The 13,953-nt window shown below is 45.7% G+C and overlaps 1 protein-coding gene across 2 annotated transcripts in view; it reads right to left on the reverse strand.

The window, feature by feature from the left end:
- The window catches only part of Mtf1 (metal regulatory transcription factor 1), a 47,302-nt gene that overhangs the window by 12,660 nt on the left and 20,689 nt on the right, over positions 1–13,953 (reverse strand). For both annotated transcript variants that reach the window (XM_041652093.1, XM_041652091.1), the window contains exons 5-7: positions 11,651–11,724; positions 10,942–11,078; positions 4,884–4,961 (exon numbers count right to left, since the gene is read on the reverse strand). In XM_041652093.1, coding sequence (XP_041508027.1) covers positions 4,884–4,961; positions 10,942–11,078; positions 11,651–11,724 — 289 coding nt within the window. The remainder of the gene's footprint in view (positions 1–4,883; positions 4,962–10,941; positions 11,079–11,650; positions 11,725–13,953) is intronic.

The raw sequence follows: 13,953 nt of genomic DNA on the forward strand, positions 1-13,953 counted from the left end.
GCCTGTGCAATCCAGCATTCGACAGCCAGAGAAGCGGGAGACAGAATCCCCAGGTCAGAATCCAGTGAGCCCGATGGGAAAACTACAAACTCTGCAGCCTCAAAACAACAGGGAAGGCAAGAACCAACACCTGAGGCTCTTCTCTGACTTGTGCACAGTGGCCCTTGCGTGTTCTCAACAACACATGGGGGGGGGGGAGTGCACTGTGTAAGAAGGGTCTCATGGCTCATGCATCTAATTCCAGCACTCAGAGACAGGAGGACTGCTGTGAGTTTGAGGACAGCATGGACCCACTATACAGTCAGATCCTATTTCAAAAGAAGACACTATATTATAAATCAAAGTAAAGCCTGTCTTTGGGTCGGGGGGGGGGGGGGGGCTTTGTCCCAGCTGCCAGCTTATCTTCCAGTCTTCCAGGCGTTCTGCAAGGTCTCTTCCTTCCCTCCTCCTCCCTCCCTCCCTCCTGGACAGAGAGCTCAAGGGCTGCCTTGCTGCTCACAGACCTGGCGCCTGGGGCTGTCCCCCAGCAAGAAAGTCCTTAGTTCAGAACTGCTCCAAGGCAGTTATTCTACTCTGATTATTCTACTATTATTACTACTATTCTATTATTTTACTCTGATTCCCTCTGCTGCAAGAACCAGTTGGGGGTCGGGTGTGGTGCTACAGGCCTTTAATCCCTGCCAGCATTGGGAAGCAGAGACAGGAGGGTCTCTGTGAGTTCAAAGCCAAAACAAAGTCAACCAGACAACCAAAAAGAATAAGGGGGGGGGGGGGGAGTACAGTCACTGACTTGGCAGTATGGGGAGAATGGCAGCAACCTGTGCAGCAACTCTAGTGCCCTGCCCAGCTGAGTTAGGACTCAGGCCAAGGCTGCTGTGACTTTCAGATTCTGCACTGTGACTTGAACAGCCAAACACACACACACACACACACACACACACACACACACACACACGGAGAGAGAGAGAAAGAGAGAACAATTCTATCTATCACATACGCACATATACACTTCGCATGTATATCTAGATGTGTGGCAGACACAAGTCTACGGAACACTTTTGGATGTCGACCAACAGTGTCCTCAGCATGAGTGTGTGTAGACAGCAGAGGCTGAAGTTGACTGAACTTTACTATGCTCTACTTTTATTCATTTTTCAGACAGTTCACCAGACATGGAGCTTGCCCATTTGCCTAGACTGGGGCTTACAGGTGTGCACTGCCATGTATGACTTTTATGTAGGTGATGGAGATCCAAACACAAGTCTGGACATCCACTTCACTCACTATGCCATCTCCCTAGCACCCCATCATCTATTCTGCTGATGTCTTAGAAACGTTGGTGATGAGCTGGGGAGAAGGTGCCATTGCTATTCAAGCACGAGGACTTAGTTGAAGTTCCCAGTACACGCGAACACATGCGCACACGAGCTCGCACATACACCAAAAAAAGAAAAAGGAAGGAAGGGAGGGAGGGAGGAAGGGAAAAGGATGGCATTGCTGCCTGAGCACATATAATCCTAGTGTTGACGGAGGCCAAGACAAAAGAATCCCGTCAGCCCTAGTTCCAGAGCAAGATGCCTGACATCGCCCTTTGACCTCATCTGTATACAGATATGCACACATCACACATACAAAAACAGGAAGGAATAGAAATATTGGTTATGAAACCTAATGTTATAATTTTTTTCTATACTTATTTCTAGAGAGGCCTTCACTGCGCAGCTCCAGCTGGCCATTATATAAATCAACTTCAGACTTATAGCAATTCTCCTACCTCTACCTCCCAAGAGCTAGGATTACAGGTGTGCAACACCACACAGGGCTACAATTAATTCTTTTAATTTCTTTTCTTCTCTCTCTCTTTGGCTTTTCGAGTCAGAGTTTTATATAATAGCTCTGGCTGTCCAGGAACTCACAGAGATCTTCTTGCCTCCGCCTCCCAAGTGTTGGGATTAAAGGCGTGTGCCACCACCACTGCTCAGCTACAATTAATTTCTTAAGCTGAGTGTTTTGAGAGAAAAGACAAACAGAAGCAAGCATAAAGACCAAGCCATGAGAACGTCATCTATCTGTGCTGGTGCCATGGTGCAATGACTCATCAGGCAGCTTATGTATGGTTGTGTCCCTCTGTGCATGTATAATGCTCCTCAATGAAGGTTCCAAATCACAGAACAAGAAAGAGGGAGGCAGGGAGAGGAAGAGCCAAGGAGAGGGAGGAAGGGTAGGTGCTGAAGCCCCCAACAGGCTTCAAAGCAAAACCCCTGGCTGGAGAATTAGTGGAAATGACTCTCCAAAGCTGAGAGAGGTGAGGAGAGGCTGAGCTCTGGCTCAGAGCAGGAAAAACAGCAGGAGCTGTCCAGATCCAGATGACCTTAGAGCTCAGCAACCAAAAGGCCCAGAGGCTACACCCTGCTCCATCCAGCCCCTTCTCAGAAGGCTGAGCAAACAAGTTCCTTTCTTGGACACATGCACATAGACACTCTCAAGATGATAATGCCGTACAATTTACCATTTGATCACACCATGCCCCAATTATTAAGAAATATCACATTAGTCTGACTGTTTTAAGGAACTGTGACCTTGGTTTGAAAGACTGAAAAAACTCTTTCCAAATCTGGGCTACACACAGGGTACCAGGAGCATAATAGTTAGACTAGGGGATAGGATTCCTCTCGACACAGGTAACTATGCTGGAGATGGCTTCACTTTTCACAAGCGTCTTAATGGTTCCCATTTGTCAGGCGTCTTCCCCAGTGGCCTCAGAGTTCCCCAAAGCTTGCAAGTCTTTGTCATAGTTCTGGCCAGCATGGACTTCTCAGCTATGTAATACAGTTAAATGCTGAGCTTCCAGATGTCTCTATTGGTAAAGGAGACTGCCTTGCCAGTCTGATGTCCTTAGTTCAATCCCCAGGACCCAAAAGTTGTCTTCTGCCCTCTGTATGTGTACTGTGGTATGTATTTGTACACACAAGTCAACATTAGTACACACACATGGACTAAAAAAAAATGTTAAAAGGATACTCTACCCAGAAGTCTTAGGTTAGGTAACTCAGAGGGCATCCTAAGACATCTAGAGTATAAACTTTAGAAAACTGTTCTGTAATATGAATGACAATCATATGGAATAATCAATGTTTTTCACCTTTGTTACTCCAGACTTCTGTTTCTTCGCTGTTACGTCTGACCTACGAATCTTTCCGTGTGGTTTGTGTTCAAGTGCACACATGCACAGGAGCACGGTATACTATGGAGAGTGGAGGACAACCCTGTGAGGCCAATTCTCTATTGCCTGGAGATTCCAGAAACTGAACTCAGCTCACCAGGCTCGAGTGGCAAGCACTTTCTCCACTGAACTATCTTGACAGCCCCTGGTTTTGAATTACCTGACTTAATTTTCAGTTCTAAATGAACTTTTTTTTAAATAGCATAGCTCCTTGAATCTACAATCTTGCTGCCTGTACCTCACACGTTAGGATTACAGGTAATCACTTTAATGCCCATATATCAAGCTTGACTTGGATTATTTTATTTATTGGGAGGTTCACTTACTTAGTATAGGTTGACCACAAATTACTGGCTCAGCTTCCAAAGCACTAGGATTAGAAACATGTACTCCTCCATACCTGGTTTCATTTTTATATAGTTTCTACTTCTCCATCAAGATTTCCTATTTGCATAAACATATTCATTTATGTCCATGAGCAAATGCTAGCTATGAAAATTTTCTATCTGGGATGAGGATCTAGATCAGGGGTAGAATACTTGCCTAGCAAGCATTGAGGCCCTACATGAAAGTTCCCAGCACAACACACACACACACACACACACACACACACACACACACCCCAAGTGAGGTAGAACTCAGGGCACTGCACTTGCCTAAATCTCCAAGTACACTTTTTAATATCACTGTAGCTATGCTGACTGTGTGGTTGTATGGAGAGCACATACACTTTAATGTATATTTCTTGTTTAGAGACAGGTCTCACTGCTCTCAGAATGGTCTCCAACTGCTAGGCTCCAGTGATCTCCTGCCTCAGTCACCCCCATGCACTCCAGGTGCACCGTGACACCCAGATAAGAACCTCTGTTCTCACAGGGACTACCACTTACAGTATCAACTCCCACACAGTAAGATAAGGTTATTCTAGTTCAGCATGCTGGCTCACCCCAGTTCCCGTATCTGGATGGCTGAAGAAAATCTATTCTGAGCATAAACCTCAAAATCAGTGTAGAGAAACATAGTATCAGCTGGATTGAACATGCTCAGGCCCCACATAATGGTCTGCTAGCGCACTGTGGAACCACAGTGACAAAGATGAGTGGGCTTGTCCCCGAGTGGAGACCTGTACAGCAAGCCCACTAAGGTGAGCTCGAAGGAGGAAGCGGCCTAAGGCAGGTGAGACGCGCGGGGTTGACAGGTGGTTGACACAAGTCCAGGAACTCCGATTCTGACTCTTCTAACTAGACCTCAAGTTCCTTGAGGCCAAACCACACCTTCCTAATTGTGCCGGAGGCTGCACAGTGGCTGCCGGAACATTATTCAGTGAATATTTGCCTAAGTTATTAAAATAAGAAATCTTCTCGGGCCGGGCGGTGGTGGCGCACGCCTTTAATCCCAGCACTCGGGAGGCAGAGGCAGGCGGATCTCTGTGAGTTCGAAACCAGCCTGGTCTACAAGAGCTAGTTCCAGGACAGGCTCCAAAACCACAGAGAAACCCTGTCTCAAAAAACCAAAAAAAAAAGAAAAAAGAAAAAAAAAGAAATCTTCTCGGATCAAAAGGCCATCAAAGGAATGATCTACGCCAAAGGCCAAATCTAGGAACCTTCAGCTTCGCCTTCCCCATTTTCACAGAAATTCCTCTAGTGCCCCTCCTACTTACTGCACTGGAATTTTCTTGCAGTTCAGAATCCGTGGACAGAAGGCCCAGCTCACTCAGATAAAGTGAGTGATTTGTATCCTGTGAAAGAAAAAAAAATCATAATGTAAAAAAATATATAAAATAAGTAAAAATTATAGCAGCACAGTACACAATAAAATACTTGATTTCCAAGTCCTTAAGGTTCTAAATGTCTGTACATGTCACTTAAGAAAGGTCAGACATGGGGCTGGAGAGATGGTTCAGTGGTTAAGAGCATTGAGGTGGGCTGGAAAGATGGCCGAGGTTAAGAGCACCAGCTGTTCTTCCAGAGGTCCTGAGTTCAATTCCCAGCAACCACATGGTGGCTCACAACCATCTGTAATGAGATCTGGCACCCTCCTCTGGTGTGCGGACATATATGGAGGCAGAATGTTGTATACATAATAAATAAAAATTAAAAAAAAAAAGGTCAGACACATCCAAAGCGGGGGCTATGTAGATAGTTCATTAAAAAGAAAACAAAAACAAACTTACAGAGAAAACCCCCTTGGTATTCTTTTTTAAAAAGATTTATTTATTTATTATGGATACATGTGTGACCGCACACCAGAAGAGGGCAACAGATCTCATCATAGCTGGTTGTGAGCAACAGATCTCATCATAGCTGGGTGTGAGCCACCACGAGGTTGCTTGGAACTAAAATAAGGACCTCTGGAAGAACAGCTGGTGCTCTTAACCTCGGCCATCTTTCCAGCCCACTTCCGTATTCTTACTGGAATACCTCCGCTCCATCCCCAGTTCTTCTGAGGTAGGATGTCACATAACCCAGCATGGCTTCCAATTCTCTAGGCAGCCATGCCCTTGAATTTATGACCATCCTGCCTCCACCTCCCAAGTGCTGGGATTGCAGGTATGAGACAGCATGATCAATTGTTTCTTAAAGTGACTAGTAGTTGTCATTTCAAGTTTAATTTAACTTTATGTGTGTTTTGCCTGCATGTATATCTGCATACTATGTGTGTGTTTGGTGGTTAAGGAAAAAAAGAGCTTTGGATCACTTGAGACTTGAGCTACTGACTGCAGTGAACCTCCATAAGGTTGCTGGGAACCAAACCTAGGTCCTCTGGAAGAGCAGCCAATGCTCTAAACCTCTGAGCCATCTCTCTAGACAGTGGCTAAATTATTTTTAAATTACCTTATGAATCAAGCTGCAAAAAAACACAGCATGAAATTACTAATATTTGTCTAATTTCTTTCATCTTTTATTAAGTGATTTCACATTACTAATTTGCTAGTCAAGTAAACTGGAGAAATATTATCTAATACTCTCATTTGAATTAGGAGAAAAATGCTGCACAGATAACAGCTAGTTAACAGACGACAAATGTCCTGGCTGAACAGTCAATTCTCCTTCCAGTAGTGTCTCTCCATATGGGCTCCCCAGGTTCCTCCTCGGAATGGTGGTGAGGGTTAACTATTCAAATCCTGCTGCTTAGGCAACTCTGAACTCTGGATTCCTGAACATGTAGCACAGTCCTGGCCCTTTGTGGGTTCCTGCTTCTATCCAAGTGGGAATGACACTCCCACCATGTATACATTCAACACATACAAGCCTGCTTTTCAGTTCCAGCAATCCCTAGTAAACGATGAGTCAAAACTAAACCAGACTAAACCACCCCTGGGCTTCCAACTGCACACCAATGAGCTTCCAACTGCATACCAATGAGGCGTATGATGCAATCTTGGGCCGCCTACCCCTATCTCCCATAAAGCTACAGCCCCTTCCCACACCAGTCACTCAGAGCTGTCCAGGGAATCAGATCACTTGTCTGAGTGTTGTAGGCTTATGTTCAAGAAATCCTTCTTTTTCTCTTCAAAAAAGATTTACTTTTATGTTTCTGAGTATTTTGTGGTATGTATGTAAGTCCTGGTTGCATTCAGAAGCCAGAAAAGTGTCAGATCCCTTGGAACTAGTATTGTGAGCTGCCATTCAGGTGCAGGGACTCGAACCTGGGTCCTCTGCAAAGAGAGCAAGTGTTCTTACCTGCTGAGCCACAATTCAATCCTTAGCAACATTTATTGTCTTTAACAATGGCTCCAAAGCACAAGAGTGCAATAGTGCCTGCGTATCAGGTACTGATCCAGGCCAGGAACACAGTAAGAAACAAACCTCTGTACTTAGCAGACTTCCATTCTAGTGACGGCCACTAATGACAGCGCAGGAGAGGAGTGCTCTGGGGTCAAAAAGTAAGAGTGTTTATTTTCTTGCTTCCTAGTCTCAGCTTCAGGGGCCATCTGCAGTGCAACTTTCAGAAACTGGTTCTCTATTTCCATCATGTGGGGAGTTGAACTCGGGACAACAGGTTTGGCAGCAATCACCTGTACCCACTGAGCTATCTCACCAACACAGGAGTTTAGATGGTTAGGGAAAACTTTTCATATAGAAGGTGTCTGAGTAGAAACGAAAGCAGGCATTGGAGCAAGAGTGTCTGGCAGAGCCTGCAGCGAGGCGAAACAGTTCCTCCTCATGTTGTGGTGACCCCCAACCATAAAGTTATTTTTGTTGCTACTTCATAACTATAATTTTGCTACTGTTAAGAATTGTAATGTAAGTTATCTGTGTTATCTCCTGAGGGAAGAGTGGGTGTCTCCTGGCTTACCACAAAGAGGGTGACATGATGGAAGGGGGAGGATAAGACGTGGATGATGTCAGATAAGTGACCAGGGCCTTGACGGTTACTGACAGGATTGTGACCTTTACTCTAGATGACACAGGAAGCTGCCAAGCAGCCATGAGAACAGAACTTATCTGCAATGTGGTTCAGACAGAAAGGTCTCTGGTTGATGTAGGCAGGACAGCCTGTGGAAACCTGGGCCGACACAGTGGGACTACGCAGGGAATACCACAAGCCAGGCAATCCAGGCACACACAAGCAGGCTGACCGAATATACCAGGAAAATGACTGGATTCTAAACAGGGCTTTTATCTGTTTTGTTGTCTCTCAGAGCCCAGTTAGGCCTTGAGCTCTTGATCCTCCTGCTTTTACAGCCATAAAGTGTTAGGATTACAGGCACAGCCGTCACACTCAGCTAGACTTAGACATATTCTGGTAGAGATGACAGGTGGTCTTAGTGGCTATGTAAGATGATAAGGAAGAGGTCACCAAGACTTGGAGCTCCACCACTCGAGAAGCCTAACTGCCTGTGAACTACATGAAAGCTGCAAGAGAAGCAGGTCCAGACAGTCAGGTTGTGGAAGATCGATTATTATCTGATAATGATGTCAGTGGGAGGCTGGACGGGCCTAGGCTGGCACTGTCGATTAAACTCAGGGCACTGCAGATGGTCCCTAAGCCTCAGGCCAGGAATCATCCCCCTGCTGAACGGAGATGCAGAGATTTGCCCTTACAAGACTGAACACTGGTATACCCAAGGCTCAGTGTGATAGCTATTCTTGGTTGTAAACTGACCACACCTGGAATTAATTAAAACCAAAAGAAAAAAAAAGGTTGGACACAGCTGTGAGGGATTTTTTTTTTATATAACTGGATCATTTGAAGTGGGAAGATCCACTTCTAGTCAGGTCTTCTTGGTGGAAAGACACACCTTTAATCTAGAATAGTGGCGCTCAGCCCCTTTGTAGGGTCAACCAAACCTTCCATATGGACCATTGAAAAACACAGATAACTTACATTACAATTCTTAACAGTAGCAAAATTATAGTTATGAAGTAGCAACAAAAATAACTTTATGGTTGGGGGGTCACCACAACATGAGGAGGAACTGTATTAAAGGGTGACAACGTTAGGAAGATTGAGAACCACTGATCTTTTGAGGTAGGAAGATGCACCTCTAAGCTGGGCCACCCCTGCTGTTGGAAGCCTATATAAAGGACATGGAAGATGGAAGCTCTCCTTTGCCTGCTTCCTCCCACAACAGCTACCAAGTCCATTTCTTCGCTGATATTAGAGCCTACTTCTTCAGGATTCTTGTGTATACTAAGACCAGCTGAGACATCCAGCCTCGTGGACTGAACACTTATTGGTGTCTCGCACTTTCCAAGGTGTATGTGAGTGTGTGTGTGTGTGTGTGTGTGTGTGTGTGTGTGTGTGTAAGGGGGGAAAGAGAGAAAGAGAGATTGAGATTCACTCTGTAAGTTCTGTTATTCTCTCTACAGAACCCTGGCCAATACACAAAGGGTTTGCAGTTCAAGTCTCCATGCACTGCTACAAAACAAGAAACTGATTCTGACCTAAGGAGAGCAGTTCTTGCCTGGTTTTCTCAGATGAAGAAACTGAGGTGTCCAGAAGCAATCTGCCAAAGGCCATGTGGTTAGTGACAGAAGAATGGTTTCAACTGGGGCTGGTGAGCACCAAAGGCCACCATCTTCACAACTAACATCACCTTGTCTCTAACAAGGCAAACCTTAAGAGGTTGGCTCCGGAGTCACACTGCCTGCCTAAGTCACACTCATGACAAGCTATGCAGACCTTGGCAAGCTATTTAATTTCTCCTTGCTCCAAGGCTCTTAATCAGTAACGTGGGAATGGTGACGGCACAGAGTTGTGAGTGAGGCAGCACCTAGAACAGATTCTGCACGTATTTACCATTCAACAGATATGAGTTCCCCATTATTTACTATGTGTGTTTGGTGGGGGGCTGCCACAGCACACACGTGAAGGCCAGAGAACAACTTGCATGAGTTGGTTCTCTCCACCATGGTTCAGGGAATCAAGCTCAGGCCATGGGGCAAGCACCATTACCCACTGAGCCTTCTACCCAGCACTGAGAGTGCTTTAAAAGGATGCTTGTTTAAAAACTAGGAACCACAGGCTTCTGAGTGTGCTGTCTCGCCAAAAATAGAAATCTTATTTCATGGTTTCTGAATTTCATTATTGCAAAGGAGACCAATGAATAAGTTAGCCTGGAGCTGGGGAGAAATTCAGGCTGCAGGACTAAAAGCACTCAAGATATCCCTCCAGCCTCAGGTCCCTCCCTCGGCCTGCACTTCCAGGCCAGCCTGGGGCTAGAAAAATGGCTCAGTGGTTAAGAGCACTGACTGTTCTTGCAGAGGACCCAGGTTCAGTTCCCAGCACCCACACAGTGGCTCTCAATCAGCTGTACCTCCAGTTGCAGGGACTCTAATGCCCTCTTCTGACTTACAAGAGAACCAGGCACACAGGTGGTATACAGACACAAGTTCATGGAGGTAAACACCCATCTACATAAAATAAAAATATCTTAAAAAAAAAAAGCAACTCTCCTAGAGCTTACAGGGGCCTCCTCTGTGCTCAGTGAGCGAGGCAGGCCCTCTCAAACCTTTTATTCTTCAGACAACCAAGGGGGCAGGGAACCCTCCAGACTAAGCCTGGCTCTCCGGTGTTGACAGAGGTGCGAGGCAACTTTGGTTTTCATTCCAAATGTGGTTTAGACTTATCCCTACTGCAGTCATGAATGGGAAAGTGGCATTAACTAAGAGTTCCAAGCCAGGCATGGGGCTTCATGCCCACAATACCAGCACATGAGAGACTGAGGTAGGACAATTACCATGGGATGAGGTTTTTCTCTCAGAACAAAACTCCAAACCGCCAGACTTGGGAGGAGGGGGGATGACAACTCAGTCCACAGATTTCAAATCCCCAAACTTATGCTTTCTTTTTTTTTTTAAAGCTGGGAGTACGGTGCACACTCGTGATCTATACACTGGGGAGGCCAATGTGAGAGCCTGTCTCGAAAGAATAAAAGGAGAGGGACAGGCAGCAGCTGAGGAGCAGCACTTGAGGTATTCTTCTGAGCTCAAGCCGGTGCACACGAGAGCGTACTGCCCAATATGTATTCTTACATACGTGAACACACATGGAAGCGAGGGGGGAGATGACATGGGGACTAGGCCTAGGCCTTGAAAAGCCAGTCAGTGGCACCTTCTTCCCCATGCCGGTGACGTTTTTGGCTTCCACCCTCCTATGGCAGAGGCACACAGGTCCTGACCCATTTTCTCCCTCGCCAGGTAACAGAGGACTCAACAGCTGCAAACGGCTGCCCTGCAGTGCCCAGATCAGGACAGGAGACCAGAACGCACCTCTGATCCATTGTGTTGTGGAAGTGCACTGTACACGGCTCCTTTGTTATCGTGACCTTTCATGTGACTTTTGAGGCTATACTGAGTGCTAAAGGTCTTCTCACAGCCGTTACTGGGGCAGAAGAAGGGTCTTTCACCTGCAGGAGGGAAGAAGCCATGTTAGTTTCCTCAACAGGCAAGCTCTCCCTTCTAACCCAGGGAAGGTCTGAGCACGAGCTGTTCACGAATGAACCAACTAGCACAGGCTTCCTCAGTCTGAGAACCCAGTGCTGAGGAACGCAGCGGCCGTGGCCTGGGCCTGGAGGCCTGAGGACAGGGCTGCCATGCCTCACAGCTCTCCCGAAAGGTTGTCTGGTTTCATGGCTTCAGGGTGGATTAGTCCTTAGATCCTTCATGAAAGAAACACAGGCACTGTAGGTGAAGGCCAGGCCGACTGTGCTCGCCTTCTTCCTAGTCTTACAGGTCTCAAGAGAAACCTGGAGAGGTCAGGTGGAGGTCTGAAGGGAAAGCGGAAACTATGGCAGGCATGGTGGCACACACCTTTAATCTCAGCGCTGAGGAGGGAGCGGCAGGTCGATCTCTCCAGTTCTAGGCTAACCCATTCTACTGAGATAGTTCCAGGGCAACCGGGCTATACAGAGCTTTGGCTTGAAAAACAAAACAAGAAAGAAAGAAAAGGAAAGGAAACCGGAACTCAGCCTTCACTTACCAGTGTGCGTACGGACGTGAGTCTTAAGATGGTGGCTTGCTGCAAAGGCTTTTCCACAGCCATCGTGATCACACCTAAGTAAGTTGTTTAGGTAAAGACAAACAAAAGTCATCCAATAGGAGAGCTTTATCCTGAAGATCTTGTGCGTGTGCACTAGAGCAAATGTTTGGAACGCTAAGATCAGATCAGTCATAGAGGTTTTAGAGACAGGGAAACAAAAACATGGGGGTGGGTTGGCAAGATGGCTAGGCCAGGTAGACCAGCTTGGATCCCTGGAACCCACAAGATGAGAAAAACAATTCTATCAAGTTGTCCTCTGACTATAGATACTTATCTGTAATCCTAGTGCCCAAGAGGCTGAGGCAAGAGGAGGCTCACAAATTCATGGATAGCCTGGGCTAGAGTTAACCTTGTCTCAAAATAAGAAAAAAAAATGGTATGTATGGAACTGGAAAAACAGCAAAAAAACACAAAGCACTGATATGGCTGTAATTAAGAAGCAGCCATAATTCTCGGTACTTAGTTGACGCCTCCCCATCTCAGGCTGGCTTTGAACTCACTCTGTAGCTAGGATTACAGACATGCACCATTATTCCTGGCTCACAGAGTACTAAAATGCAATACCAGGGAATCCAGAATGCTGGGTGAGCTGCACTCTTGGCACCCGGATGCTTCCTTGATAATCGAAGTCAGGAATAATCTCCACCTCCTCAGGACTACTAATGCATTTATCACATGCTTCCTTTAAGGCACCTCTCATTTCCAATATTCCTTCATCTCTGTGTGCATCTGGGACGAGGGTGTTGATCTGAGACGGTATCACTACGTAGCTCTGGCTAGTTAGGACCTCACAGAGGTCTGCCTGCCTCTGCATCCACAGAGATTAAAGGTGTGTACCACCATGCCAGATGTGTGCATATTTTTATCTGCTTTCTCAAGGGCAGGGTCTGGGTAGTTCTTTAGCTGTTGCATAGCAAGAACTTAACACATACATGACCAAATAGATTTTCTTATATCTAAACATCTTATTTATTTAAAAAGAACATTTCTTTAAAGCCTTTTGATTTTCAATCACAAATAATCATCACTGTATCTATCTAGGTCTCCTCTAATATTCAAGACAAAACTGTTTTAATCATCACAAAAATAAATGCACGCATTTGTATAGAAGTAAGAGTCCCCCTAGCAATCTGGTGGGGGTAGATAAGCATCTGCAGAGAGTGACCAACTGGACTGTAACCTCCTGTTCTTAAAGGAGCTGAGACTCAGAATGTATCTGAGTATGGTATTAAATGGTACTGAAACCTCAATTTCATTTCATTGGTGTCTAAGAGCTAGCTGCCCCTGGAGACTTTTCAACTGTCTCCATGTGTGCTAAGGAGGACAAGTAACTTGAAAATGGAAGGGTAGCATATTTATGCCATAACTTTAAGCAGTGTCCCTTATCAGGAGTCAAGGACACTGTTTATGGGAAATCTTCAACAATACTTAAAACACAGTTATGGGGATCCTTTCAAAATGATTACCTTATGAAAATGTCATATAATCATCTGAGGCTGCTTCTCAACACTTACTGTAGGCCTGGAACCATGCCACATGTTACATGCAATGAGAGGAAAAAAGAGGATGGTACAGACTTATCTACTGTGGAGGATGTGGTTGGGGAGATGCTCAGGAGTCAAGAGCATTTACTGCCCTCATCAAGGAGGCAAATTTAGTTCCAGCTCCAGGGGAGCTGATCCTCTCTTCTGGCCTCTATGAGTGTCAGCACACATATAACATGTACTCACACAGATACATACTTATAAATATGGATTTGGGGGACTAGAGAGATAGCTTGGCGATTAAGAGCACTGGCTGTTCTTCAAGAGCTCAGTCCCCAGCACCCACATGGTGACTCGCAACCATCTGTAATAGGATCTGATGCCCTCTTCTGGCAAGCAAGGCATACATGCAAAGCACTCAGACATGAAATATAAAGAAATAACATTTAAAATTTACACAAAAGTGGGTCTATATGTACACAAACATGAGATATTAAAAGCAAGAGCAAATAGGTAATGGAGTAGAGCATGCAGGGCCCTGAGTCTCCTCCCTCACCGTCCCTTGTGAACACGCTCAGAAACAACTGAAATCCCCTTTCTTAGAGAGGTCTCCCCTCTCCACGCTCCGGCCACTTAGGCTGATAGCATCAGACACTGTCTACAACTTTGTGGCTCTGTCCCACTCAACTAAGGATGTTCTGTGTTGTCTAAGGGGAAGGGGTGTTGACACTGGGTCTTACTCTGCAGCCCAGGCTACAA

This window comes from Microtus oregoni, unplaced genomic scaffold (genome assembly GCF_018167655.1).
Source record: "Microtus oregoni isolate MIOR12 unplaced genomic scaffold, Mior012 000005F_ref0000423, whole genome shotgun sequence".
NCBI classification, from domain to species: domain Eukaryota; kingdom Metazoa; phylum Chordata; class Mammalia; order Rodentia; family Cricetidae; genus Microtus; species Microtus oregoni.